The sequence below is a fragment of the Elaeis guineensis genome, chromosome 7 (genome assembly GCF_000442705.2).
Source record: "Elaeis guineensis isolate ETL-2024a chromosome 7, EG11, whole genome shotgun sequence".
NCBI lineage: Eukaryota > Viridiplantae > Streptophyta > Magnoliopsida > Arecales > Arecaceae > Elaeis > Elaeis guineensis.
Genome location: NC_025999.2, coordinates 11,783,040 through 11,808,861, shown reverse-complemented (window position 1 = coordinate 11,808,861; position 25,822 = coordinate 11,783,040). Strand labels below are relative to the sequence as shown.

The following is a 25,822-nucleotide window of genomic DNA, read 5'->3' as shown; positions in this document are numbered from 1 at the left end:
ATCTGACTGACACGATACTCTACCATATCTTCTCAAGGATGCCTTTATAACAGGCCCTGGATTTGATCTAATCAACTCCAATTCTGTTGGTTTATGTGTTAGAGATGGTTTCTCTACCTATCAAGCTTCATCAAGTTTGCTCTTAACGGCATCAGTTTCTTCATCAAGGAACTTCTTTTCTAAAAAAAATATCTTAAGATTCATGAACATCCTATATCCATTAAGAAGATCAAAAAAAAATCTCTAAAATAATATTTATCAGATCAAAATCCAAACTAGTCAATTAGTGAATATTTCACATAATCTCGACACTCTAAATCCTAAGGTAAGAGAGTATCGAATTACTCAAGTCCATATTTTATATAAAAATTTGGTGATCAATTTGCTTGGAATATTCTTGATAAAATATCAAGTAGTCTCTCTTACATAACCTCAGGTAGACCAGCAAACCTACAGTGGACTGAACCATATCTAACCAAGTTTAATTCTTCCTTTCAGACATCCTTTTAAATGGTGGTGTCCCAGGAGAGGTCCATCGAGAGAGAATCCAGTTCTTTTCAAGATATGTCAAAAACTTATTGTAAAGGTATTCACCTTATCGATCTAATCGATAAGTTTTAATATTTTTTGTAGTTTATTTTTTTTACCTCATTACGAAATCGTTTGAACATGTTAATTGATTCAGACTTGTGCTTCATAAGCAAGACGCACCTATACCAAGATAGATCGTCAGAGATTTTAATGAAGTAGTAAGCCCTCCTCTAACATTTATATTCATCAGTGCAAATACATCAATATATATCAAACTCGGAATATTACTGGCTCATTCATCTTTTTTAATAAAAGGTGACTAAGTCAATTATACCAAAAGCAAGTTTCAGTGACAATATCTAATCTAGGATGCTAGTTAGACGTATACTTTATACTAATAGGCTATGGTCTGAGTTTATATTATTTTTAATTATCCACTCATTATTGCAGTATCATTCATAATAATATCGTAATAATCATTCTTATTGACACCGTTAGTAAGATTGGATAATAGTGACAATCACTTAAAATGACATCTTCAGGATTGAGAACAAGCTCAACAATTCCTAATGTTAAGACTGAAATAGATTTCTATCTCTTACATTCAGAAATCTCTTGTCGTTTTCAAATCTTTTACTATCCTGAAATCTTTTGCAACTAATTACAAACATGACTTGTACCGTCGATATTCTATATTTGGATAGTAGTATTACCAATAGAAAAATTTTAAAGAGTTATTATATAACTATCTTGACTAGCAATCATTTACTGATTTCTCTTTTAAGCCTATTTGGGTTAGCCTTAGACTTCTTGATCAATTAGCTCAAAAATTATACTCTATTTCTGATTCTGACTATCGAAGTTGGATCCGATAATATTGTCACTATCTAACAGTGAATAGAGTGATAATTTTTTAGCTATTTTTGAAAAAAAAATAATTGATATATTAGTATATGAACTATTTTAAGTCTAAAGACTTGGACTTTAGTTTAAAAATTCTTTAATTATTGGGTTAGCCTTAGACTTCTTATCAATTAGCTCAAAAATTATACTCTATTTCTGATTCTGACTATCGAAGTTGGATCCAATAATATTGTCACTATCTAACAGTGAATAGAGTGACAATTTTTTAACCATTTTTGAAAAAAAAATAATTGACATATTAGTATATGAACTATTTTAAGTCTAAAGATTTAGACTTTAGTTTAAAAGTTCTCCAATTATTTTATATGAATTGATAGCCTCTACCTCTAATTTGAAGAATTACTTTAGTTTCTTAGTGGGTACTAGAATCTATATAGACCACATTCGGATCTAAGTGTGGCCCGGCTAATCCTAGTACATCCATAGATAGGTTTCTAATCAATTATTTCTTCAAATAATTTTTCGTAATCAGATTTTGCCACAGATATCTCTTTAGTAGGCATGTGGTGCCTCTACTGAAAAATTTAGTTAGATCCAACCATTAACATGACTACATCAAGTGCATCCAGCAAATGAATGTTCAGGCCTGAGTATGGCTCGGCCAACCTGACCATTGATCTGAAGGACACAACAAGAAGATCATAAGATGAATGATAATTTTAATACCTAATAGATACCAGGCATGTGGTGTCTTCAATACCTATTTAGAATATTAGATGCATTATCATGTACCTTAATGGAAGGCTATAATCTAGTTATCTCCATAACTAGCTTATTTTATGAATATAATAATTTAAAAGATTTGATTAATATATTTTATAAATAATCAGTCGATCTACAAATCATAAATCCTTCCACTGGTTTCATCAAGTTATGAAAAAGACTAGAGACTAGCTAGTCCAATCGATAAATCATAAATTCTTTCACTGACTTCACTACATCATGAGAAGGACTAGAGACAAGTCGATCTAAGGCACCTAAATCAGTTATACTGATTAATCTTAACAACATGAGTCAACTCGAATTACTTAGTGATCTAATCAGCCTAATGACTCAGGCTCAACCATTGAGCCTCAATCAAAATCTATTTGATTTAATCAAAGATATGAACTCGATCTTCTATAACTATTGTGTTTGATCTAGAGTATTCTTGACCTAATCTAAATCAACTATTGGTTAGATTTAATCAACTACTCTTTTTAGTCTATTAAGTTTTTGATTTTTAACCTTAGATCTAATCTAATTAAAAGAATCTGATTTGAGCTAACCTATGTCTCATATTTTATGCAATGTTATTAGATCTTTAATCATAATTTTAGATCTAAAATATATTTTTTAATTTTTAATTAAGTATATCATTAATATGGGTTAAGGTTATTAATTGAAACCATTTTAATTTTATAAAATAATTTTACATCATTTTTTTATAAAATTTTTTATTTTGAAAATTAGATCGGCTCACTCATAAACTGAGTCGGCTCACTTCAGTAGGTCGACTAAGTCTGATACTTGATCGACTAACTGATCATGAATAGTAATCATTACTATTCAATCTGAGATAATTGGGTCAGATCAGTTAGCACTGAGCTGACTAAATCGAAGGAGTAGGTCGACTTAGTTCAAAACTGAGTCGACTTATTTGGCATGCCAACAGGCATTATATAGTTTCAGATTTAAAAATTCTTACATAAATTAAAATAAAATCAATCATAATAAATTTTTAGATCATATTTAAATATTTTATGATTTTAAATTTTATTTTTTATGATTAAAATAATTTTAATTATATATATTAAATATTTTATTTTTTATATAATTTATATTTTATATCACATACAATAATTCTTAGGATTTCGATATTTAAAGTTTTATAAAAAAGTAAGTTTTTTTTTCATATTCTTTTTCATGGGATTAAATCATATAGCATCCCTACACACCATAAGAGCACCCTATTGAATACGAAGAGAGAACCTTTAAATTCTTTTTGCTCCAATGACTGGATGACTTGATGATTAACCCAATCTAAGTACTTACTAATCAGATCATCTAATCTATTCACATATCATATATGCAAAAATTTAGATCTAATCTAAATTATATCAAATCTGATTTTTATATTAAATCATATCTAGAATCAGATCATAATATATCTCATGCATTACTAAATCTAGATTTCAACTCTACATGCATATATGTTCATATTATAATGAACCTTCACTCTGATACCAGTTGAAGAGAAGTATGGCGATTTTATGTATATATTTTTAAAATTTTACAGTGAAATATAAATAGATTAAACAATTTAATCTACAATGCATGCATAGATCAAATCTAAAACTATCATACAGAATCTATGACATGAACTAATATGCATATATGTAAATCTGAAATCTAAAATTCAGCAAACATAGATCGCATCTATATTATGTTGAGATGCGTAGGGGTTTCATGCATACCTTTTAAAAATTTTACAACAAAAGAATATTAGATTAAACTATTTAATCTATAAATGCATGTATAAGATCTGATCTTAAACTCCTACAAATGGATCTATGACATGAATTTACATGCATAAAATTTGAATTTAAAATAATAAGTATGTGAACAAAAAATCAGCACACAGCAATAGATCTAATCTACTACTATTAGAATTTCGAACCCAATATCTGAGCATGGATAGTCAAACTCTACGATCAAGAATGTAGATCTGAAAGTCCTCACTGGTTGCTCGTAGCTACACAAGTATCTAGCCTCTATAGATGGTCCACATGAAGTCCTTGAATCGATCAGCCCTCCGTGAGAGTGCTAGCTCGTGCAGTCGACTTCTGATGGTAGATCTGATTTGATTTTTTTTTTTGATCATCTCAAACATTTTCGATGTCGAAGATAGATCAAAGAAGGATGCTGGATGGTGGAGAAAAATCGAATGAAGACTCTCTTCTCTTTGATTTTTTTCTCATTCAAAAATTCTAGAATGATTCTAAGTCTCTCACACGAGGAGAGATAGATCTCCTCCTTTGCACACGCCAAGAAGGTAGAAATCCACTCCAAACCTCATGTCCCAAGAAGGATGTTCGGCCCCTAAATCCTAAATGCCAAACCCTTAACCCCAAACCTTAAATTCTTATCCAAATCCTAAATCCTATGATCCTAAACTTTAAATCTTAAATTCTAAATTAAAATTCTTAAACTCTAAATCCTAAATGATTTTGTTGGATTTTTTTTCACATTCTATCTCCTTTCGTTTTGAAAAATTTTTGAACTGAATAAGAAAAACTAACTCAAATTATTTGATCCATATGTGCCTGCTCTATAATTGGATCAATCTTGATTAGCCGGTTCAAGCTTTTAGCAGCCCTAGGGTAGTGGTGCCCCCAATCTTTTCGTGCTCGCAAATCAAGACTGCCCTTCTCCCCATCTTCTCCCACTCCACTACTTGGGACCGCCCTTCACCTACTCTCCTTGCCAGAGCCACCTGCCTTCCCTCACCTCCCTCCTTCAACTCCTCACTTAGCGACTTTGGTGAGATCTCCTTTCCTTTTCTCTTCTTCCTAAGATAAATATCTGCTTGTAGAATTATGGAGCGATAGAACCATGAACCCACACCACTCTACCATCCTTCTTCTCCATCATCTCTACCCTCGACCCCTCTCCGACTGCCAGCACAATCACTGCTGCCTCAGTCGATGTTCGATTCTCCCATCATCACCACTCTACCTCGCAAACTCATTCCTTAGAGGGCTAATAACTCCATCTTTTTTGCTACCACTCGGCCATGGGGTTGAAGACAAATAACCCCATTCAAGACCCTTTTTATTAATTTGAATTACACTTGAAAAGGCAATTTTTTTCCTTCCATCACATGCATCCTCCTGATGGGCTCTAAGTGAATAATTTTTCTGAAATTCTAATTAAAGAGGGGATTTCTTCCTCTGATCTCTCTCTAGATCCATTTGTTGGTTTGATGATTCACCCTAGCTTTCATCTTTACATGTTTTCTAATTGAGTTAAATCTTCTAATAATTTTGCATAATGCATAAGCAAGAGAATCTTTCGCAAGCTGATGCAGCTTATTGACTAAGACAGCAACAACATGGAGAGAGAAGCATAGAGAGACGCCAACGTCTTGCTTTCTTTGAGATTGCTAGGCTTGGGTTATCACCCTCCCTTTGCTTATCTCCAATCTAAACCATTGTGTAATCCTAGCCTTGGCTTCATCTCTCTCTTCGCTCATCCAAATCCTAATGTTTCTTTACATTTCCCTATTTTAGTTTTGTCAATCTCTTTTTGGGTTGTTTTGGGATTACATTTGGTTCTATCCAATCTCTTTTTGGATTTTTTGGAATTAAATTCAGTTCCATCCAATTTCTTCTTGGGATAAGGTCATCTGATCCCTAAGTCTATCCAAGGCGCAAGACCACTTGCTAGGTGTCATCCCACAAAAAGAAGCTACAAAGGCAATTAGAACCTAATGGGGGATGACAAGGCCTTGTTGAATCTAGACAATGTTCATGTGGCAAAGAGACCATCTATTAAATAGTAAATAATTCTTTAAAGCTTCAAGAAATCCACCAAAGGTTTTGTCATGGTTGGCACCAACCAAAAGAGGTAACAATCACATGGCAATTTGAAAAACAATTGCTAAACTCTAGGATAACAAAATAATATCAAATATCATGATCTAAAAGATAGCAGAATGATTTTTTTTAAACATAAAGAAGCTCAAAGAAACTGGCACACAACATCAGAAGACTTATATTTAACCTGTGCCCTAGACAAAATTTCTGGGGATGAGGATTCCGATCCAACTAGCCATGGTTGCAGAGTGAGATCCCAATGCTTCTACATGAGGACATTGCCTTTAAGGCCAATCTAATAATGATACAGAGAACAAAGAATCTAGCACTACATACACAATCTGTCGAACTAAAAAATCCTTCTGTCAAAGCCCTAAACAAAACCCCTAATGATCAATTTTTCATTACAAAATAGAATGCCAAGCTCCTAGCAGAAAACATGAAAATATGGAAGCTAAGAAAAAGGCAAAACCAATAGTAGATCGCAGTCAAGCTAAAGAACTTTGGATAAATCCTTCTGGCTGAGACATATAAATCTCTTTATCAAGGTAATTAGTAAGGAAGGTGGTCTTCACATTTATTTACTAAATTTTATGGTTATGATATGCTACAATAACAAGCATAATCCGAATAGATTTGAATATGACAATAGGTAAAAAAGTTTTATCATAATCAACACTTTATTTTTGCCTAAAATCTTTAGCCATCAATTTAGCTTTTATGAGAATGCCCAGTATTTGGGATGGGGTTGGAGGGTGTTGAGATATTTAAATATAAATTAGAATTTGAATTCAAACATATAAGGAGACTGTTGGAAGATAAGGTAGGGATCCATTTTAAAAGCAAATAAAGTAAAGCCAACTAGATGCTAGGGTTAATCACGAAAAAAGCTAAGGCTTCGACAGCTTTTTGAAAGTCTAATCCACTCCTATCAGATGAGGGTTGCACCAAAAAGTTTTTGCAAAAGTCTACAATGATTGTGTAGGGGACTAGGTCTGACAAAGGTTGGAGGTTGCTGAAGAAGTTTTGAAATCTTGACCTATCACTAGGGAAGGATGAACTGCCTGTGATGATTTGACTGCCGTCGGAGAAGGGTTGATTACTTTTTGAGTAGATTTGCCTCTGGTCTGATTGAGTAGGTCGACATCTTCTGTGTTCAGTGCCACACCAAAAATCTAGCTTATCTTCATTCATGTTGTCTTGGACATCACCGAAGGAAGAGCTAGAGTCATCAGAGGGGTTATGGATGCAACAGAAGTTGATCTAAAAACTAACCTCGATGATACTGAGGCCAACTATCACTTTGATTATTTCAGACCAACTGGATAGATCCTTCCACCTTGAACTAGACCTGCTTGTCCAGATTGGAAGGCAGAAGCTAGAGAGGATGATCCCCATAGCTTCACTATTCCAGCAGGTAATTGGCAACTTGAGTAAGCTAGCATGGATTCTAAATCTTAGTTTATAAGGAGAACTACCAATATTTTGATCCCAGTGATCAACTATCAGAATGAATCCATCCCTCGAAATGTGATCGAGGGATATTAAATGGTGTATAGTCTCGATGAGGGGCAGGATAGAAAGAATGAATTTTTCTTTGGTAGCATCCTTATTGTCCATGAACCATGAACACTCACCTTCTGGGCGAGTGTAGATGCGATATCATCCACCTTAACTAGACATCCTATGGCTTTGACAAATGCTGATTTCCTCAGGTAGTCTTGAGTTTCTAAAAGATTAGAGGAAGGTGGGATGAATACTTTGGCTTTCCGTGGTTGGGGACACAGTTGGCTTGGTTTGGTGGCCTTCGATGGGATAATTCATAACAAGTTGAGGAGCGGATTTGAAGTGCTTCCCCAAGGTGGTATTTGTTATTCAAGAGGGGGAGGTTGTCATAGGGATTAAAAGTTCTGCATTGCATGTATCGATGATCATATCATCTACGATGAAAATATTTTATTAGATTTCTATAGGATGCTCTGGTATGATCACGATCTCCACAGCGAAAATAGAAACCTCTTTTAAAGGGCATCGGTGATTGATTTGAGGAATGGAAGGAAACTGAAGGGATTCTGACACCAGTATTCTTATAGGATATTATTTTATCCCTGTCTATATCTCTCGTCATCCGGGCAGTCGAAGATTTATCCATTCAATTTTTGACAACTTCTATGTATGTGCATGCTTGCTGAACCTCTTGAGTCCCGAAAGTCTCGATGGTTTTTTAGGTACTAGTGGTGCCGCTCTCGCTGATCTCATTATTTCAGATGTTCTATAGAGTTTTAAAATTTAGTAGATGGATTGGTGGCGTACCTGAATGGTGGGATTGTCGATCACGAAAAGATGATGGGATGGGTCCAAGAATTTTTGCTTCATTTTGGCACAAATATCGATGGATAGATGGGGCCAAATTGTGAGGATGAAGTGTGCCCAGTGGAGTAGCATTGGCTCCTATAAGTTGTACTCGATTTCAGTCAGAAAAACTTCTATTTTGATTTAGATATGTGAAGAAAGTGCGGTCCATGCCCGATTGAGAGAGCTTTCATAAGTTTTGATGGGAAGTCGTCTTCTTCCTGATATTGACGGTATCTTGCCATCTTCCCTTCTCCTTTCTTTCAGTGTTTTCTCCTTTGATTTTTTGCCAGTTCGAAATCTAAATATTATTTCAGACCATGATGGGGCCCTTCGTTGCATGTTAAAAATATCCGATGGTTGGTGGCATTTCTTCTGCAACCAGAAAATGATATCTGGGTTTCTTCTTCTGGAATCTCTGGCATTCCTCTCTCTAAAAGCTTCCCATGTCATTGTGTGTTCGTTTCCCAATGGGATAGCATTTGCGTCAGTCGCTAGCGAGTGCAATGATGTGCCATGCCATATCGGGTCGTGCAAGTTCTTGTTGTGCCAAGCCCAGTCACCACTGCGAACCCACTGGGATTCCATGCCATGTCACCTTCGAAGGTTGTTTAGCGTTGTTCTCCAGGATCGTGGTCTCTAGAGTCGATGGGTGGTGATGAGGTGAGATCTGAGGCGAGCTCTTCTATCTCTCGAAAAACTCCAGGGAGGTTGATATTCTAAGGTGGAAGAAAGGTTCATTATTTGGGGAGGTAGTGAGATGGGTTTCTTCTCCTGATGTCACCAGAGCTTCTCTCACCAGTAGATATCTTCCAACTAGTATATTGATGTTCTATTAGTGGGGATTGTGTGCTGCTACATCGATATCCTGTTAGTGAGAATTGTACGCTGCTATATATATCGATATTCTATCAGTGAAGATTATATGTTATATATGTTAGTGGAGATTATACATTGGCGCTTTGATTTTTTGACTATTCTGAGCTCATTCTAGCTTAGCTATAGAGTATAATTATGATCATAGTTTTTGGCTATTAAGGTAAATCAGATGTTTCGAACAAAAAATAAATTTTGAAAGGATTGAATTTGCATGCATTTTATTTTGATAGTACAGTAAATTTTAAATTAGATTTTGAATTAATATACTTTATATATTTTACTTTCAGTATATTCTTATTGTTTGATTTATCTGACTAAATTGTTCATTACTTATTAGGATTCAAGCTTATTTTCTCTTTCTTTAGATTCAGATACTTGGTTCCAGATATGAATATTGCTTTGGATATAAGATTAGAAGCAAGATTCATTAATATCAATATTATTTAGATTTATATTTATTATTATTAATTAAATTTATTAGTCGAAATATATTTGATATAAATATTTTTAAATATATTTATTAATTAGATTTATTAATTAAAATTTAATTTTTAATTATTTAAATTAATTATATTATTATTTTGTGATATGGAAAAGAGATATCTTATATATTTATAGGAAAAATTTTTCATAAATATATGTACTCGTTGTCCCGGATAAGGGATGCCATAAAAAAAATAAAGACCGAAGATTTTCTCAATTTATGCGTGCCATCCAAATCTTCTCTGTGCCCTGTGTCCTGACAAAGACCAATACCTTTTCATTACATGTTAGACCAATGGATGGGTACACCGAATCTTTCGGTACATAAATACTTGAGGCAAAGGGCGAACATTGAACGAGGTCACCCGAGGAGTCAAATCTGACTAAATGCGTCACAAGACATCTGGTCCATCCAATGGTAAAGCAAGAGTTAAATATGATGTGATGAAGGGCTGGGATCCAACATCAACGGTCGGCTTCGCAGCGGGCCTGCCATGCAAATTCAAATGACGTCCTTCCCATCCCTCCGCCCCTTCTATTATCGCAACGTTTCCCATTTTTTTTCCCTCCTGTGCGGCTTCCAAAACCCCGGAAGCAAACCCCTCTGTCCCTCTCTTTCTCCCCCTCTCTCTCCTCCCCCACTCCTCCTGTGGTCAAGAATCAGCGGTGGAAGAAGCGAAGGATCTAGAATGGTGAAGTCTTGCCGAGTTTCTTTCCAAGGTGGTCGTTTAGCATCAAGAAAGGCAGAAGAATCTGGTTCGCCACTTCCTCTCTAACTCCATATCTTTCTTTGTTCTTCTTGCCTACTTTTCGTCTCTTTTGTTTTTTCCCCCTCCTGATCGTGGTCCGAAGGTTTCGTTTTGATAGGGTTTTGTTCTAATTTGCAGTCGTTTCCTGATTGCTTTGCGAAAAGAAGGATCTTTGTGATGGAAACTTGAGCTTGGATATCTTAATTTTGATGAAGTTTTTATCTTTCTGTTATTTTTGGGCTCAAATGCCCTTTTCTTGGGTTTTCTTGATCCTTTTGCTTTGGGTTTTGGTTCTGTGAATGGAGACCTTTATTTAGACTACCCGTTTTTTCTGCTAGATATCGGCTTTTTGGAACTTTCCAAGTTGTTTCCGAATTGGGGATTTTTTTCCCCCCTTCATATATTATTGGCTGGAATTTTTAGTTTTTGTTGCCTTCCAATCTTAGTAAACAATTCATGTTCTTCTTCTGGCAGCCTGCAGACGATTCCAAGCCGCCAACTGGCTTGAGACAATGGCCGGACCTCTCGGATTGCCTCCACAACACTCGGAGCAAGAATTTGTCTCTTGCCTAAGGAATGGTCTCATACTCTGCAACACCATCAATAAGATCCACCCAGGTGCCGTTCCAAAGGTACTGTGTATAGTTCTTTTTAGGCTTCTTTCTTTTTTTGCTTGTGCGTTCTGGTTCCTTTGTTACATGTGATCTAATTGGATTTGGTCTTGCATTACATTAGGTTGTCTCTAATCCATCAATTGGCACTTCATGGGAAATCCAACCTTTACCTGCTTATCAGTACTTCGAAAACGTCCGCAACTTCCTTGTTGCTGTTGAGGAGCTGAAGCTTCCAAGCTTCGAGGCTTCAGATCTTGAGAGGGTTGGAAAGCAAAACTACACCTGCTCCTTTTCTTATTTTCTACTATATCTTCTTCGGTTACCTTCACAATGTTTTTCTTGCTCCAGGATATCCTGGATGCTGGATCAGTGGCGAAAATTGTTGATTGCATTCTTGCCTTAAAATTTTATCATGAATGGAGACATGCTCCAATTGTTCCACAATCTGCCGGAAGGATGCAGTCACACACCATCTCATCAAGCTCAGCCTCTCGTAGACATTTAGACATGTTGACCACCTCTGAGAAACAACAACCCTTGCAGAAGGAGAATCAAAAATGTGAAGGTTTGCTTCTGTACAATTATTCTTGGAGGATGTTGTTCACGGATTTGAATAGTTTATTCTTTTATGTGTTTCATCTACCATTTGCTTTAGCTTTGGACGTCGGTTTTAATCAGATCGTGCATGGGGAACAGAAACTTTTGTTCGTAATGAATCTTAAAATCTCGATTCTCTGACATAAAAAGAAATGGTCAGCCAAGTGCGTGTGTCTCCCATCATTGCAAGATCTTAGGAGGATGCAACCTTACCCTTATGTAGAAAGGCTTTTTCCGCATTTCAAGCTCATTACCTCTAGGTCATGATAGAGCAATCTTACCGTTATACCAAGGCTCACCCTCTTATGTGGAGGTGCAATCCAATACAAATACAATAGTACCTCCTATTGTTTGGGTTTGGTGCCCAAACCATAAACAGCTGTAACTCATGACCTGCATATAGAAGGCCTAAGTTCAAAGCATCAGTATTGTCTGGAACATTAGTATAAAATTTTTTGAGAAGGTGTCTGAAACCTTTACATTATACATCATCCCTATTGCGGTTGAATCAAGAGAACCTCGCACAGTATTCCAGGTTTGATAGAATGGAATTTGTAACGGAGGGAGATGTACTTTAGGTTATTCATGATTATCATAGATAGTGCTTTGGTCTTCTTTTTTCTTGCTTGATATTATATTTCTTCAATGTGTTTCTTCAGATGCAATGGATTCACTTGTGAGAGTTCTATCTGATCATATGTTCAATTCAAAGGAAAACAGCGTTCAGTACCTAAAATCATGGAATCAGGAAGAAAAGGTAATATACTTCATGCTGAGAATATCATCTAATTTACCTGCATCTGAAAAATTAACAAGATATATTAATAATTTTTTTTGGTTATGCTTGCAGGATCCAATCAAGCTATTCATTAAAATCATGTCAAGTAGTCTGGAAGAGCCACAGGTATGTGCAGATAATGCTTTGATTAGCAGTTCCTTTTTACATACTTCTTCCTTTTCGAAACAAATAAAATACTTCATTCAGTGTTGTCAAAGCAAAGGCTGGAGGCCTGTCCCGGATATCAATGTGCATGATGAGGAGTCTAATACCTGCTCCATGGGACATTAAGTATTCCAGTCTGCCCTATCTCATTTCACTAGATGAATTAACCGTAAACTAGCAAAATGATACCAGAATTACAGTAAACTGCCCAATTGAGCTAAGCAAGAAAAATTCATTGGATGAATAATGCTGCAGAAGCCCAAAAGATGTGTTTCTATTGCTTAACATTTCCATTTGAACATAATGCATGTCTATTTCTTATTCATCACTTCAGCTTCTGCTAACATTTTATGTGTGGCCCGAGCATATGTAAAGGCTTTCATTTCCCCTTTAATAGATACGTATTAGCGAATTTGTAAATAGTTGGTTGGCTTTTGGGATTTTTTATTGCATTTTTTATATTTGTTTCCTGATCTTGACAAAAATTGGAAATTCTAATCCAAAGCCTCTTCAATGCAATTCTAAACATAGTTGAAATCAATGCTTGAAGATCTCATGTTGGAAGGGGCTATGCCGATCGATGGTCCAACAACAACTCAAGATCACAAGGTACTTCATTGACCGTTTCCCTTCTATGGACCTTCCATTTTGAAATTGTTGCGTAAAGGTCATGTCACTCATTGGCAAATAGTTTCGGATTTGGGTAGTCATGCAGGTCTCACTATTTATTTCTCCAAAATGGCCTAAGTTGCTTTATATCAGATCTACGCTTATTTTGGTCCATAGTTTGAGGGGTTTTAAGACTTTTGAGATTGTTTTCTTTCTTAGATTGTTTGAACTGTCTCTCATTTTTTCTTCCCTTTAGTACAACAATAACCTAGAGTCATTTGTACTCATAAATTCATATGGCGGTTGCATATTTTGCTTGTATCAATGCCTATCATACGCTACAATTGTTTTACAAATCTAACTTGAACTGGAATGCTTAAAATGTTAGGACTTACCTAGTTCTTCTTATATGGAAAGAGACTTGTTAATATTGTGAATTGTGTAAGGCAAAGAAGATAAGAAAAAGCATAAAGCGTGCAACTAAATAGGTTAGGAAAGTTTTTCATCTAGTTTGGCCATTGAAGAGAAACCATAGCTTGACTTTATTAGAGCGTATTTTTGAAATAATCAATTACTTGGTGTATGCTCATAATTCATATTAGGCCAATCAAAATTTTAGGATCACAATTCTTGAATTAGCATTGTCGAGCCATATTGGGTGATAAGTTTTGTAATGGGTACAAACTAATAACAAAAGGGAGTATTTGCATCTTATCCTAGGTATGCATTTTGTGCACTAGTTAGGCTATTTTTTCTCATTGTAGGTTATGTAACAATAGAAAAGATCAAAATGTCTGGGCATGATATCCATGGAAATATATAAATGGTGGCATTCTAATACATTTTAAGTGGGAAAGATTTGTAAAACGAAAGTTCAGTGTAACTTTAAAGGGAGAGCCTTAGCACAATGGTAAAGCTGCTCTATTATAACCTGAGTGTCATCGGTTCAAAATATGAAAATAGCCTCTCTACATGTGGACTTAATGCTGCATACATCTGATCCTCCTCAAACACCACAGTGGCAGGAGCCTCCTGCACTAGGCTACCCTTTTTTAGAGTTCAGTCTGACTATCATTTATAGGAGGGTTTAAAACAATGGTGCTCCAACCATTATAACTGCTGTATAAAGCTGTTGGCATATATAGCAACCATTATTTTCATTAATACTATTTTCAACTTTCAAATCTTTTGCATCAAGATTTCCTCCAAATTTGATTGTATGGTCCCAAAATAATATTTTTTTTATCTAATGAAAGTGAATGGAAAGAAAATGCTGTTAATTTTTGTTATTGACAATGTCATTATTTCCTATCATTGTCCATTATTTTCTGTTATAATGCCATTATAATAGTGAACACTATAGATATTTTAAAAGCTACCGAGGCATTGTAATTTTAAAAGCTACTATCGGCATTATTTTCTACTATAACCATGATAACAGTCATTAATACTTAACAGGCGCCGTTGTAGTGGCATAATGCTTTATCTAAAACCTTGATTTACATGCAAACAGGCACGCACACATTGATAAAAAATGCACAACATTTAGAATCTGGCCATTGAAAGACTGTGGAAACTTATGTTAGGACATCTTCATCGATTGATATACAATGATTTGATTGTGAGGTTTGGTCAAATGTTATACAGGAGATCACTTCTTACTCTTGCATTACAAATTAAGCTGGTCATGGTAAGAGAAATTCTGAAGAGACAGAAACATGCTATTTGCATGTGCATGAACATTTAAGGGCCGTGGTGGTCTTGCCAGGAGTGAGGCACATACTTGTCTTGAAAGGTTAGGAAAAGTGAAGCAAAAGGTAACGTAGATAAAAATTCTGCTGAGAAGTTTGCTCACAATAAATGTTTCCTCCAGTGATATAGATGGTGAAGAAAGACCAAAATGGTTGACATCTAAATAGTTGGGAAAGTTTTTTTTTGGGTCATATTAAAAGTGTAGAGTAGCTTTTATCACAATCTACGTATGATATGCTGTGCTTAAGCAAAGCAACTAGTTAATATATGATAGCTGAAACATGATACAGAAATTTTACACAGATGACGCTGTAATCATATGGATTGTGAAAATCAGCTTTGGTAAAAGTGTTGATTTTAGGAATGATTGGGAAGACAGATTATGAAGCAAGAGACAATGCTTGGAGAAATCAGCTGAATTATGCGGCAATGGGGCAATGCTCAAAATGGCCTTTATGATCAGTTCAACTCAATTTAGCATGTAACTGCAGTTGTGGAACTATGATTTGCCCTTAGGGAGGACATATGCTAACCACAAATCAATGCTAAAAGAAGAAATTTACAAGCCAGAAGGACCCATGATGAAATCTAATGAGGCTTAGGGAAAGAAAAAAAGGATTTGAGTATTTATGCTCTAGTCAAAAGAGAATATTTCAAAATCATAGCAAAACCTATGCATATGACAGGTTTGGAAAATCATCCAAGATATGAAGAACTTTAAGAGATTTATGATTGTTTGGTACATTTTTATTGCCTTGATATTGCGAATAAAAAGCTTCTTCATTGAAGAACTATAGCTGCAGTGGTGATAGGAATAAAGTCTGCATACAAGAATAAAGTCTGCATAAAATTATTATCATGTAAGACTTCTTTGCCACACTATCAGTTTTTGGGATCTAATCCTCCTTGTGTCAAAAAATGAAGCATATGGTTCTTGATTATGTAACTCCTAAATTCTAAATGGATACACAAGAAATATTTTGCCCTATTTATGTGGAACAAATATAAGTGAAAAACACTATCTTTTGTAACACTTTTGGTTTTGGTCTCATTGTAAAATATAATTCACTCATCAAAGTATAACTCTAGCCAACTCTGGATAAGGATGAATCTGAATTATATTATTACATTGTACAAAGATATTGAGTGAGCTTCATGTATATTTATTGAGCTTCATGCACATCTTATCTTGATATGTTTATAGACATAATAAAACAACACGTGTATGGACATAGTAGACAATTTAATGAGACTACAATTTGGAGGAGTTTTGAACAGTGGGCGTTGTTGTCCCTAAAGGATGATATAAGCCATTAAATTTTAGTCATACTTTTAAGTACTGCTAGAATCTCATTAAATTTTACACGAGAAAACACACATGCATGCACATACTCCATTCCTATTAAGCTTATTAAGTATTGAGTATTTTATAGATTAAATACCACTCATGGCATCTCAATCTCATTTCAGTGGTAAAACATGATAACCATAAGCTGCTTAAGATGTCAAAGATGAGATTTAGATAAAACATGCTGTGTTAAAAGCAAGAAACCGATTTCATATGGCAGCAATACGATCTTTGTTCTTTTCTTTGTTCTTCTATGTAAATATTGCCGAGAAAGTTGATCTATTAATTTTTTTTGTAGAAAAAAATTGAATTTATGCTCCTTAAAAATTTGTGTTCCATACTTGCTCATTCATTCAGTAAAGGTTCTTGATTTTTTGCAGCATTATAAATTGTGCTTGGGGAAAAGTGATTGTTATCATTGGAATCTCTTGGAAGCACAAGAAAATAAACTAAAGGTAAGCTAGCTTAGCATGTATGAATATTCTAGGTGGAAGTTATCAACATTTATGATGCTTCTCCAAAATGTATCCTACAGTACAAATAACCAAAAATAATTTGTCTTCCACATAATCTGTGTACTTGTTGTATTGATTTGTTTCAATTGAATATGTGTAATGTTGCTCCATGTGATTGACATATTAAGTTATGCCCAATGTTTGTCATACCGCTTGGTACGAGGTGTATCCTACCATACTAGTGTGTTGTACCATATCATACCGACACTATTGTACCGGTCCATACTGCATATTGACACTATAAAAGGATGGTATATGTATGGGGTCCAGTATTGAAACGGCGAATCTTTGTTATACCATTAGTTAATCTTATATAAAATGTATTGTAGATTTCTTTTTGGTTAATCTTTTAGTATGGAAGTCTTGAGTTTTAGCCTGGAGTCAGATTGGAACAATTTTATTCAAGATTGGATTGATTTGGCCAATTGTACTGTTGTCAACTTTAGAATGATAATATCAGACACATTTCAAAGGTGAGGTGATGTACAATGCATATTCATATCCTTGTTGAAGGTGGAATTTAATTTTTTTGCTTGTATTCCTAGCTAGTTAATTGTCTGACTTTCCTGGTCATAATTGGCTATTTAAACAGTTTGCACTGTCTTGGGTTATAGACTTATGGTTTCTATTCATATATCCGTCTCTAAATTAGGTGACTTTGATAAAGATCATTAGGAAGGGTATATGTGAATTAGCTTCTTGCAATAAGGGAATTAAGTATCACAGAGCAATTGAATACCGCTGCATGTGGGCAATAGTTTTCAGACAGTTCTTGTCATGACCTCTGGATTGAAAATCACACGAGATGCTCATCTCACTGTGGAATATATAGCTAAACTATGGAGCCTTGATTTTGCCTAGAAGTAGGTCATGTTTTGTGTAGATTGTCATCAATCTGTATCAAATAGGTCATATTAGTATGCCTGTGTAGCTAGATATTTTCAACTCATGAGTTCAATGATTAAAGGTTTGTTGTCCATATTATTGTCCAATATATCTGTAATTGATATTTTCCACTGTTCCATATAAGTCATCTATATTAGCCTTCATTGCATGGTTGGCAACTTGGTATTCCATGTCCACTTGTTATTCCATAGAAATACTTTTCAGCACATTTAAGATTGGACATTCATAATTTATCTATGTAACATTTCTTTGAAAGGGCTCATACTGGCACTCTGTAACTCTATTTCTATGACATACTGTTATTTGAGAGTTCATATAGCAGGCTCAGCTAGTGGGCATATGTGCTGCTCACTGGACTAGATTAAGTGATCAGCTGTAGCCACACTTGACATAGGAATATGATCCCTTTAGATAGTGAGAGTTGAAGATCATGGAGATCTTATTTTAGTTGTCCATTGTTGAACTAAGAAATGGCCAGTTCTGACGAGGATTGTTAAAAAAGTATCTATAACTTCACCATACGCTTGCTGGTTCACTTACAATATTGCTTTACACAGAGTCTCAGAGAATCTCTTATTACAGAGACTGATGTCCGACTTCCAAAACATTTTCATTGTATACAAAAGATCACTTAGCAACAAATTTCATTAATATCCAAAGTGGGTGTACCTTTGTTTGAGTATTTTTTTTCTTTTTCCCTTTTTTCTTTTTTGGGTGGGGGTAGTGGTGGGGTCAAATACTAATTTGATATACCATGCCCTTCTTCAGGTAAGAAATGATGATGGAATTCCCATAATTAAATGTACTTTTTCCTACCTGGATCCATGGTAAAAAGTCATTCTCTGTGAAATAAATGTCAAATTTAGGTTATAAGGTAGGTGTGCTGCATACGACGGTTACTCAAATGGATTATATAAACAGATGTAGCATTTTTAAGCTATTTTCTAGTTTCGAAGCCCGTAAAGTAATTTTCCATTTTCCAGAATTAGGCCCATGAGAGGGTCCTGTAGATCCGGAAATTGAACTTGAAAACCAAATTAATCATGCTATTCTACTCCCAGCGAAAAAAAGAAAGGAAGAAAGGAAAAAAGGGAATGGATTGTATTTGGTCCAAGCGGCATAAGGTATGGGCTTCTCGTATATACATTTCATATATCTCTTGACACAATAGAAAAGAAAAGAGAAAATAAAGAAGAGTCTTGTAGTCCTGCACAATTGTGCATCAATTGATATATATGTAAATTAAGAATGTATAATATAATCTTTTAGTTTAAGCTAGTCCTAGATTAGCCGAGGGGTGGTCTGTAGCTGGACAAGAATGCCTTGATTATGTTTGCTCAATCCAGACACAATTTTTTTTTTCTTTTTAAAGTCAAATCCAACTCGAACAAGGCATGACCATCCATGCCCTACGTTCTTGAACAATTGGAGTGCTTTTGGGTAATTCCACAAAAGTTTGCTCCATTATCTCCGCTATGTGGTGCTGGCTTACTTTTCAATGTTTTTGCAGCATGAAAGGAGAAAACCAATTGTTCAGGTGAAAAATGTGCAATCTACGAGGTAATACTTTTGTGATCGTGGGTATATTGTATAAACAGTTGTTGAAGGTCTTTTTGGAGATAAAATTCTTCCTTCAAATAGAGTAGATAGGAGTCAGCAAAGTTTCTATCAGATAACAGTTTTATCTACAGCTTCTTCTTTGTTCCCAAAAAGCTAGGAGGTCCTTTTTCACATAGTATCATAGTGTATTTGAGCTCAAACTCATCATTACTTCATCTGTACATATGTACAAACATGTATGGGAAATATGGTTCTGATAGTTTATATGCATCAGGGTTGTCTTCATTCAGACTCTAGAATAAACAGGTTATCAAGCAAAAATTATACTTGTTAGGATATAGTTTGTCAAAGGCCAAAGAATAAGGCTCTCCATCTGAACAACTTGTTCCTCCTTTTATGTTTTCCATTTCTTTCTGAATTATGCTATGCAACTAGCTTAAGTAGATCATTTCATATTTGAAAAAGTCTGTTGATCGGATAATGAGAAGAAAATATTGTCGCCACTTTCTGATCTTCTGTCCTTCAAGGTCCTAATACCAGTTTCTTGATTGTTTGCTTTGATCACAATGATTTTAATATCATATGTCATCATCATTCTTTCACTTGCATGACTGAATATTAGATGGAATGTTACTGAAGTTTTTCACTGACTTTACAGGAGCTCAGGACTTCACTATTGAACATCAGGGTTGAATTCACAACTCTGCAGACCCAATTAGAAAATGATCTTGCACAACTAGGTAAGCAACAAACAATTTGACATGGAACTGTTTCCAGTTTTTTTAGAACTTATGAAAGCATGAATACCGAATTTCAATGTATCTAAGGGACATCAAGTTTCAGGGTTTGGGCAAGTTTCCTAAAGTTTGTGCCCCACAGGCCATGCCTAACCCTTAGGTTATTGCAAAGTAAGCTAACCCAGATAAAATGGGTTAACTTACTCCTAAGTCCTAAGCCCCTCTAATCCAGACTAACACTCAATGCTATAGGGTGGAATCACTTACTCTGGGCGTAAATGGAAAAAGTAGCTCTGTCAACTTTTTCAAAATGTCCTCTTTGTCTTCGGAATAAAATGGCTGCTTTTCTTTTGATGCGGTAAAAGTGGAATAAATGGGTTGTAGGGGTCTTATTCCTCTTTAAACCAACCCCCCTTAACCTTGAACTAAATGATACAATGGAGAATTAATCAGAAGTGAATATGGATTCATTTGAAGATGTTGCAGTATGTGTAATCTCAAGATGTTCCAGTTTTTATAGTCTCACATTGTACAAGTTTTTCTTCTCTTTGGTTTAGGAATCCAGATTCAAGGGATATCTGCTGCCGCTCATGGGTATCATCAAGCCGTCAAAGAAAACCGGCATCTTTATAACATGCTTCAAGAATTAAGAGGTATGTTTGCATCATAGACTGACATATTTTATTTTGTGACATTTAAGGAGGATTTCTCACTCTATTCTTTTTAGGAAATATCCGAGTATTTTGCAGGATCAGGCCAATGTTCAATGAGGAAGCAAAATGTACAATAGACTACATTGGAAGTGATGGTTCATTGATGGTTATTGACCCAGCTAAACCACAAAATGCACGCAAAATATTTCAGTTTAACAAAGTTTTTGGCCCAACTGCTACACAGGGTAATTTCTTCACCATTTTATAGTTATCTTGGAAGGTTCTAACTTCTAACAATGCATGAACATCATTTCTGACCTTAATTGTGCAGATGAAGTATACCGGGACACCGAAGATCTAATAAGATCTGTCATGGATGGCTATAATGTATGCATATTTGCCTATGGTCAAACAGGATCTGGTAAAACACATACCATGGTATGTCCTTTTATGGATTCCTTTTACTAGTGCTCATATTAATTGATTCCAGGAAGTCTTGATTTAACTGGACTTATGAGTCTTGTACATGTTTCTGCATGTCAGTGTGGCCCATCAAACAGATCAAATAAAGACATGGGAATCAATTACATGTCGCTGAATGATCTATTTCAAATATCAAGTACTAGGGAGGATGTAAAATATGAGATTCGAGTTCAGATGGTTGAAGTTTATAATGAGCAAGTTCGTGACCTTCTGGTTGCAGATGCATCAAACACAAAATATCCTTTCATGCTGGATTTTTTATATGTATATTTGCTTGTTCTTGTTTACCAGATCTTTGGTTCTCTTACTAGTTTGTTGCTTCTTAACTACAAGAGTACGTTAGAAATTAGGAGTTGTTCAAGCGATGGTGGGCTTAGCCTTCCAGCTGCTAGCATGCACCTTGTGCAGTCTACTGCTGATGTTCTTGATCTGATGAAATTGGGTGAGAAGAATCGTGCATTTAGCTCAACAGCAATGAACCAGAGAAGCAGCCGCTCTCACAGGTTGCCAAATTTATACTTCTCCTGGCAGATACCAGCTTTTGGATTTCGCCTTGTACTGACCACAAAAATTTTCGTGTGCAGCGTATTGACGGTACATGTGCATGGTCAAGACATTTCAGACAGCACTACTAGCAGTTGCTTGCATTTGGTGGACCTTGCTGGTAGTGAGAGGGTGGATAACTATGAAACCACAGGAGACAGACTGAAGGATGCACACTGTATCAACAAATCTCTTTCCTGTTTGGGAGATGTCATTACAGGCTTAGCGCAGAAGAATCCTCACATTCCATATAGAAATAGCATGCTCACCCAGTTGCTACAAAACTCACTAGGTTCTAGTTCAACTCTTTTTCGTTTTGCTTTCCTTTTTTTTTTTTTTTTTTCCCTAAAAAAACAACTGTTCAGGGTTTTAAAATGCATGGGACATGCTTCTTATTTATTTTGTTGAAATGCCTCTAGGTGGAAATGCAAAGATTTTGATGTTTGCTCATGTGAGCCCAGAAGCTGATTCTTATGGGGAAACAATCAGCACGCTGAAATTTGCCCAAAGGGCATCCACTGTGGAACTTGGAGCTGCTCAGTTGAACAAAGAAAGCAGTGAGATCAGGGAACTCAAAGAGCAGGTATGGTTGGTGATAGTTATACAGTTTTTAGTTCGATACAGTGCCTTGGTAATTTGCACCTTGTGGTTTCTCATGCTTGCAAGTACATGATCTTCCACATATAAGCAATATGACAGTGTCCCACTGTGTTTTGAAGAAGAATTTGGAGTTCAGGGCCTGTTCAGATGTCTGGTTGTGGTAGGTGGTAATTTTAAGATATCTCAAGTTTCCCACACAGGCCGGACATAAGGAGGAAGGCAGAGGTGAGGAGAGAAAAGTGTGCTTTAGTAGGGGTTGTCAAGATCTCATGATACTTAGAAGAATGCACTTGCACCATTGCTTACTCTCTTTAGTTCTACACTTGTCTCCTGCTCCTATGCAATATTTCGCATGGGGACCACATGCAGACATATTAATATGAAAAAAGTAATGGGGTATAAGATAATGCAATCAGTTCAATGTTAGATGCGCTAGAGTTATGAAAATATGTAGGATTTTAATAACTATCACAAGGATACTTTTTGCAGATGGACAGTCTCAAGAAGGCATTGGCAATCAAGGAAGCTGAGAAGGCTATGCCTTCACAAAAAATGAAAGAAAATTCTCCAGACTTGGACAGATCAAAACAAATCACAGAGCAGAACCCTCCAAGTGCACGAAGGTTGAGCATTGAGAATCCTACTGCTCCGAAGAACCCTCCACGTGCACGAAGGTTGAGCATGGAGAATCCTACTGCTCCGAAAAATGGAACAGTGAACAACCCAGATGGAAGAAAGATGCTGAAGTCCCCTATATCAGCACTTAAACTTCCTACAGACTATGCTCCAATTTATAACCGGAGGTTGAGCTCAGACAGTTCCATGCGTGAAAAGAAACAGGAAGAATTTAAAACTGCAGCTCCAAATGTAGCGATCACCATCTATAGAATTTAATTATTGATGTAGTGGTTACAGTTTTTTGATGCTTGCAATTTTTGGATGGCAGATTTATTCAGAATTCTCTGAAGGAGAGACATTTAAAGAGAACATACTTTGTCATCAAGTGGAAATTCAAGACTCTGCTGATGCAAAAGCGATCTTGGATAACGAGAATTGTTGCAGTATAGTTGCTGCAGAGGCATTCCATCAATGCTCTCCTGGTACTTGCAATTCTTCTTGCTGCAGTCAGCTGCCAAAGATGGAGAGCAGATCTCAAATGCATCTCCATCAGAAAACCTCTGATCCAGCAGCAAAATTGGATGAGCTAGTGACAACTCCAGATGAGATTAGTTTTGTTACAAAATCTCAGACAAGGAGCTCCAGTATTAATGCTAGCAGAAGAGGATCTTATATAAGGAAATCTCTACAGAGCACTGGAAAATTTATTCATGGCTCCCGAAGAAGGTAATTTGGTGAAATGTTTGAATATCTTTAAATGATTCCACCTGTTTTGCTAAGCAGTATGGAGGGAATCTATTAGTAAATCGTATCACCTTTTTTCTAAGGCAAAAAAAATCCCATCAGAATTCATGATTTTTTATTTCAAATTACAGGAACATCCAGTGTCCATCGGAAACACCTTCAAATTTTGCTAAAAGCAATGATATTGATGTAAAGTCACCAATTACTGCTGATGCCAGGTTAAAAAGGAGGCAATCATATCCCAATGTTCAGGGACTGGGTTCGAATGTTCCACGGAGATCTTCTCTTGGTGGGACATCAGTGGGTTCATGTGAGTAGAAATCTAGATGGCTAAATGCTCTCTGAAAAGCTTGTCACTTGCTGATTCATCCTCCAATCCGAGGAAATTCACCCATGCATCAAATAACCTATAAATTGATAATAGAATAATATGAAAACACAAAGAATAATGCATATTAGTACATGATATTATAGCATTGTATCTGGACTTCTAGGGTCCTTTTAACATTTTGAGGTGTTTTCTTTTTTGAAATTATATAAATAGCTCAGCAATCTTTAGTTCCAAAGAAGTCTTGTAAACTTTTCTAGCTCCTGAAATTACAAGCATATGACCCCTTTGATGTCTTTTCTGGTCCTCCAATTTTACCCACTGCCAGTTTATCCTTGTTTCTACATCTTTTCTGGTATCCTTCTCTGCCAAAAGTCAGGACTGCCATGTCTAGCTGGTCAAGTGGCAGGGCTATGATTTTTGCAGGACTTCTTTTTATCTTTAGCCTTCACTTCCTTTCCATATAGACAAGTACACTATGCTGTAAATATGTTGTGGTATGGTGTCGATATGTGGGCACATGTGCTTGTGCATGCATGTTTCACAAATAATGGATATATATGTTTTAGTTTAAGATTTTGAGAACTAGGATGGATGGATTATATGGCAGCCAACTTAATATTCAGAGAACTCTATATTGTCACCATAGTCATTTGTATAGCTTTTTAGATGCAGATATGATGGTAAATTACAAATCTTGCTTGTTTCATTTCCTCTTCCTTTTTGGTTCATTTATGCTACTTACTGCTTCTATGTGATGGTAAAGTTATAGAATTGTGCAACATTTTGTTAACTCTATGTAGTGTCATTACTGAAAAAGGAATCCCATATTAAAAATTTTATTTTATATCTCATGTCTAAAAGGTAGCAAGGCAAATGTGATGTTCTAGTGGTAGGATTTCCATGTAAAGATAGTTTGTTTCATGGCAGGTTCAAGTGATTCCCAAAGTGCAAGGTCTCCATCCATCCAGTCCTCTACGAAGGCTAAAAAGAGATGGTTATGACTCTAATGCTACTGAAAAGGATAGCTCCTAATTTGTTTGATGCTCTGTTATTTATGTATTGCACTAGTGATTGCTTCTTCTTGAAGCTTTTGGAGGAAGATTTTTGGAAGCACAATTTTGTTGATTAAAGAAGCATATAATATTCTCCATTATTACTGAGAAGCCCCTGTCTGTTGTAATGGTAACTTTCATCAATTGATTCTTTTAATTTCCCAACCAGAAAGCAATTTTGCCTCTGACAATCTTATTGAGAAACATATTGGGTCACTTTTTTTCTTTGTCAAGAATATTGGTTCGCTTATACTTTCATGCAATGCATCCTGGATACATAATTAGTTTGCTTTGCTCTTGGGGACTGCACTTCAAGCAACATTAATAAATGTGTAGTTTTTTTTTTAAAATTTGAGCTTTCTGATAAAAATAAATTCAGCATTTTTGTTTTTCAGAGGTAGAGAATTTAGTTTGTATGCATAAGAATCCTTTTAAGGATATTGTTTTGCTTATTGGATTATTGCCTTGACATGTTATGAGAAACAATCTTTTTAGAGAGCAAAATATATGCAGAGATTCTATAATAAAAACCATAGCAAAATATATGCTGAGTTTTTCCAAAGTAGAAGCAATAGCTGCACGGTTATCATTTTTACTGCTTAGAATATGTTTGTTTAGATCCTGACTGAACTATACAATTACATGCAGACCTATACGTGCAACATGATTGGTGTAAAATTATTGAGCTCAATTCCAAATCTAACCTGGTTCACTTCATATAT

The 25,822-nt window shown here is 35.6% G+C and overlaps 1 protein-coding gene across 1 annotated transcript; it reads left to right on the top strand.

Annotated features, from left to right (window-relative positions):
• Positions 1 to 10,180: 10,180 nt before the first annotated feature.
• LOC105049169 (kinesin-like protein KIN-14A) lies at positions 10,181 to 25,288 on the top strand. Its single transcript, XM_019851659.3, has 20 exons — positions 10,181 to 10,502; positions 10,970 to 11,127; positions 11,231 to 11,371; positions 11,458 to 11,674; positions 12,366 to 12,463; positions 12,557 to 12,610; positions 13,181 to 13,258; positions 16,739 to 16,813; positions 19,998 to 20,079; positions 20,634 to 20,729; positions 20,804 to 20,974; positions 21,061 to 21,167; positions 21,273 to 21,448; positions 21,551 to 21,715; positions 21,797 to 22,047; positions 22,175 to 22,338; positions 22,845 to 23,222; positions 23,302 to 23,699; positions 23,849 to 24,027; positions 24,976 to 25,288. Exons 1-20 carry the CDS (start codon positions 10,241 to 10,243, stop codon positions 25,047 to 25,049), a joined length of 3,324 nt encoding a protein of 1,107 aa, XP_019707218.2. The 5' UTR covers positions 10,181 to 10,240; the 3' UTR covers positions 25,050 to 25,288.
• The last annotated feature ends 534 nt before the right edge of the window (positions 25,289 to 25,822 follow it).